Genomic DNA, 3,732 nt, shown 5'->3' with positions numbered 1-3,732 from the left:
CATGGGAGAAAGAAGGGCTGCTTATGCACAGGGAGACAGCTCAGGGGGCAGGAGGGCATGGAGGGATGGACACAGGGAAGAGGTAACTATCAGGAGAAAGTAGGAGGGGAGATGTTGCATTGTAGTAAATTGTGGTCAATGTCATGAGACAACGTGTATGTGAACTGCTGTATGGAAAGTGTATTTGCTCTGTAAATTTTCACCCAAATCACAAGAGAAAAAAAAAAAAAGAAATGACCCAATAGCAGAGGGTTTCACTCCTTATGTCCCAGACTGGTCTTCTTTCCGTTTCTTGAAAATATCAATTTCACTACTGCCTTGCACTATCTATTACTCCTGCTTGTAATACTCTTCCTCCTGGACTTTCCATAGTTAGTACATTCCTATCAGTGTCTGCTCAAATGTCCAGCATTACTTGACCACCAAAGTTAACGTTTTTCCTAGTCATACTATGCTGTTTTCTGATCCTCACAAAAATTACTGCTTCCTCAAATTACCTTATTCATTTATTTGTTTACTTGTGACATTATCACCCCTCCACAACCAGAAAGTGAACTTCCTGGTAATGTTCTTCCCAAAACTAACCAAACTTACTGTCATCGAGTCGATTCCAACTCATAGCAACCCTCATTGGGTTTCCCAAGCAGTAAATCTTTTTGGAAGTAGATCGCCCTATCTTCCTTCCACAGAATGGCTGGTAGGTTTGAACCTCCAACCTTCTGATTAGCAGTCAAATGCCTTAGGCACTATGCCACCAGAGCTCCTTTGTCATGTTCTTAGGAGTTGTTATATCCTCTCTGCATTTCCACATCTAGTATGTGTCTAGCAAATAGTAAGCCCTAAAAAATATTTCTAGAATGAATTAACAAATTAATTGCACATTATATTAAGTCACTGGTACACGACCTCAAGGCTGATCTCTACAAAGTGAGGTCATCCCAGCTAGCCAGTCTTGGGATGGTTTACCCTGGTAAGGATGGTAGTCATTCTAAACTTCTGAAGACTCTTCAAGAGTGTCCAGTTTAGTCTGCAAATTTATTCCCAAGGCACAGATGATCTATCCCATGCTCAAACAAAACAAAACAGAAAAACCTAAGTACAGGAAGGTTAAGGAAAGTCAAATAATAAATCAATGCATGAGTCAGGATATAGGAGACAGGGTACATGAAATTCTTTCCTTATTTGCAAAAGGGCTTAATCATTTCTCTAATAATCTTCTTTGTTGGAAGAGTCAAACTTTTCCTCTATCCACAAAAGCGGTTGGTGGGGGTAGGGGTAGGATATAAACTAAAACTTGGGCTCCAAAGTTGAAAATCAGGGAACAGGGTGTGCAGGGGTGGAGGATGGCTCAGTGCTGGCACCCTGGGGCAAGTCGTCGCCTGAACTTCCCCACAGCGTCCAGAGGCGCTGCACTGGACAACTTCTCAAGTCCCTTCGCCCCAGCCCACCCCATTGCCCATCGCCACCGCCACCGCCTGATTTTCTGAAACTTTTCCTCACAGAGCTCGTCTCCCGTCTCCACCTCTTCCTCCCAAGGCCTTCCTGCTTTGGGATCCGGGACAGGCATCGCCGGGCCCAGGCAGCCGCGACCCTCAGGTCTTCTTTAAGCCCCTTCGCGGCTACGCCACCCCTAGCAGCAGTGCCCTGGCTGCGGCCCCATGACCCAGAGCGCGCCCGCCCGGATCCATGTCCGCCTCTGTAGCAGCCCAAGCTCGGGCCGGACTCCAGAAACAGTGTGCGCATGGACCGCAGAGGTCGGCCCAGCGGAAGGGCGGGTCTGCGACCAACTTGCTTCAGGTTCTCCAGCGCTGCCCTGGTTTGGACTAATCTGGGAAAATTTCGCCTTCAGGTTATGGTTTGGTTTCACCTGAAATTAAACTTCCTGAGAAACCTACAAGCCCTCAACAAACTCTACCAATTCTTCATAAAATTTTGAGAAGTGTGGAGGTTGGGTTTGTAACCAACATTACTGGAATTTCAATATGGAATCATTTCTAACTAGGCTTCCAGAATTTTCTTTTAAATAAAATCAGACTCTCTTAATTTCTCATTTGATATTAATTATACAATTAATATTTCTTGGATAATTCTTTTAAAAAATGAAATGATACAGAGACAAGACAAATTCTGACTCCAAAATATAAACAAATACAAAAGGTAATCTGGTTTTAATTTTTGTGAATTTATTAAATCTTTTTCTTTTTTTTTTTTCTGTTTTCATTCCCCATTCCCTCCTTCCCCCAGTCCCCCTGGTAACCACTAATCTTTTGTTTTGATGGATTTACCCATTTTAGATAATTCCTATAAGTGGGATCATATTATGTTTGTCCTCTTGTGTCTGGCTCTTTCACATAACATCATGTTTTCAAGGTTCATCCATGTGGTGGCATGCTCAGAAATTTATTTCTCTTTATAGCTGAATAGGAGCTCTGGTAATGTAGGGCCTAAGACATCTGACTGCTAACCAGAAGCCTGGTGGTTCAAACCCACCAGCCACTCCTCAGAAGGAAGGTTGGGCAATCTACTTCGTAGAGATACTGCCTGGGAAACCCAAGAGAGGCCGCTATGACTCAGGTCTGACTTGACAGCACGTAACAACAACAACAACATAGCTGAATAATTCTTCATTGTATGTATATACCACATATTGGTTATCCATAAAATGTGTTTCATTTTAATAAAACTATGAAATGTCAATGCTTCTTTCAAACTTGTCAGTTTTTCTCTTATTATTGAGACATTATATTTGAGACATTAAATTCAAAATAATGTTTCCTTAAGTTATAAATGGAAAAACAAATATATGACAAAATGTCATACTGACTGAACATGGAATCAACATGTGTTAATTGTCACTGGTGACTGGAATGCAAAAGTTGGAAACAAAGAAGAATCACTGGTAGTTGGAAAATTTGGCCTTGCTGACAGAAATAACTCTGGAGATCGCATGACAGAATTTTGCGAGACCAATGACTTACTCATTGCAAATACCTTTTTTCAATAACACAAATGGTGGCTATACACGTGGACTTTGCCAGATGGAGTACACAGGAATCAGACTGACAACATCTGTGGCAAGAGGCAATGGAAAAGTTCAGTATATTTAGCCAAAACAAGGCCAGGAGCCGATTGTGGAACAGACCATCAACTGCTCATATGCAAGTTCAACTTGAAGTTGAAGTCAATTAAAACAAGTCTACAAGAACCAAAAGATGACCTTGAATATATCCCTCCTGAATTTAGAGACCATCTAAAGAATAGATTTGATGTACTGATTACCAATGACCGAAAACCAGAATCGTGGGATGATATCAAGAACATCTCCATGAAGTAATTAAGAAGTCATTAAAAGATGAGAAAAGAAGACCAAAATGCATGTCAGAAGAGACTCTGAAACTTGCTCTTGAGTGGAGAGTAGCTAAAGCAAATGGAAGAAATGACAAGATTAAAGAGCTGAACAGCAGATTTCAAAGAGCAGCTTGAGCAGACAAAGCCAATTACTATAATGAAATGTGAAAAGACCTGGAGTTAGAAAACCAAATGGGAGGAACACGCTCAGCATTTCTCAGGCTCAAAGAACTGAGGACAAAGTTTAAGCCTTGAGTTGCAATACTGAAAGATTGCATGGGCAAAATATTGAATGATGCAGGAAACATCAAGAAAAAGATGGAAAGTATATGCAGGGTAATTGTATCAAAAAGAATGGTTTGATCTTCATCCATTTCAGGAGGT

The 3,732-nt window shown here is 41.4% G+C and overlaps 1 protein-coding gene across 1 annotated transcript in view; it reads right to left on the bottom strand.

Moving 5' to 3' along the window:
• ANKDD1B (ankyrin repeat and death domain containing 1B) overlaps positions 1-1,688 on the bottom strand; it is a 102,873-nt gene extending 101,185 nt beyond the window's left edge. Inside the window, 2 exon segments of the mRNA XM_007943372.1 lie at positions 1,501-1,622; positions 1,625-1,688. Coding sequence (XP_007941563.1) covers positions 1,501-1,622; positions 1,625-1,688 — 186 coding nt within the window.
• Between the last annotated feature and the right edge of the window lie 2,044 nt (positions 1,689-3,732).

The sequence above is a fragment of the Orycteropus afer genome, unplaced genomic scaffold (assembly GCF_000298275.1).
Source record: "Orycteropus afer afer isolate SDZICR_OR568_19922 unplaced genomic scaffold, OryAfe1.0 scaffold00104, whole genome shotgun sequence".
NCBI classification, from domain to species: Eukaryota; Metazoa; Chordata; class Mammalia; order Tubulidentata; family Orycteropodidae; genus Orycteropus; species Orycteropus afer.
This window is presented reverse-complemented; position numbering and strand designations above follow the sequence as displayed.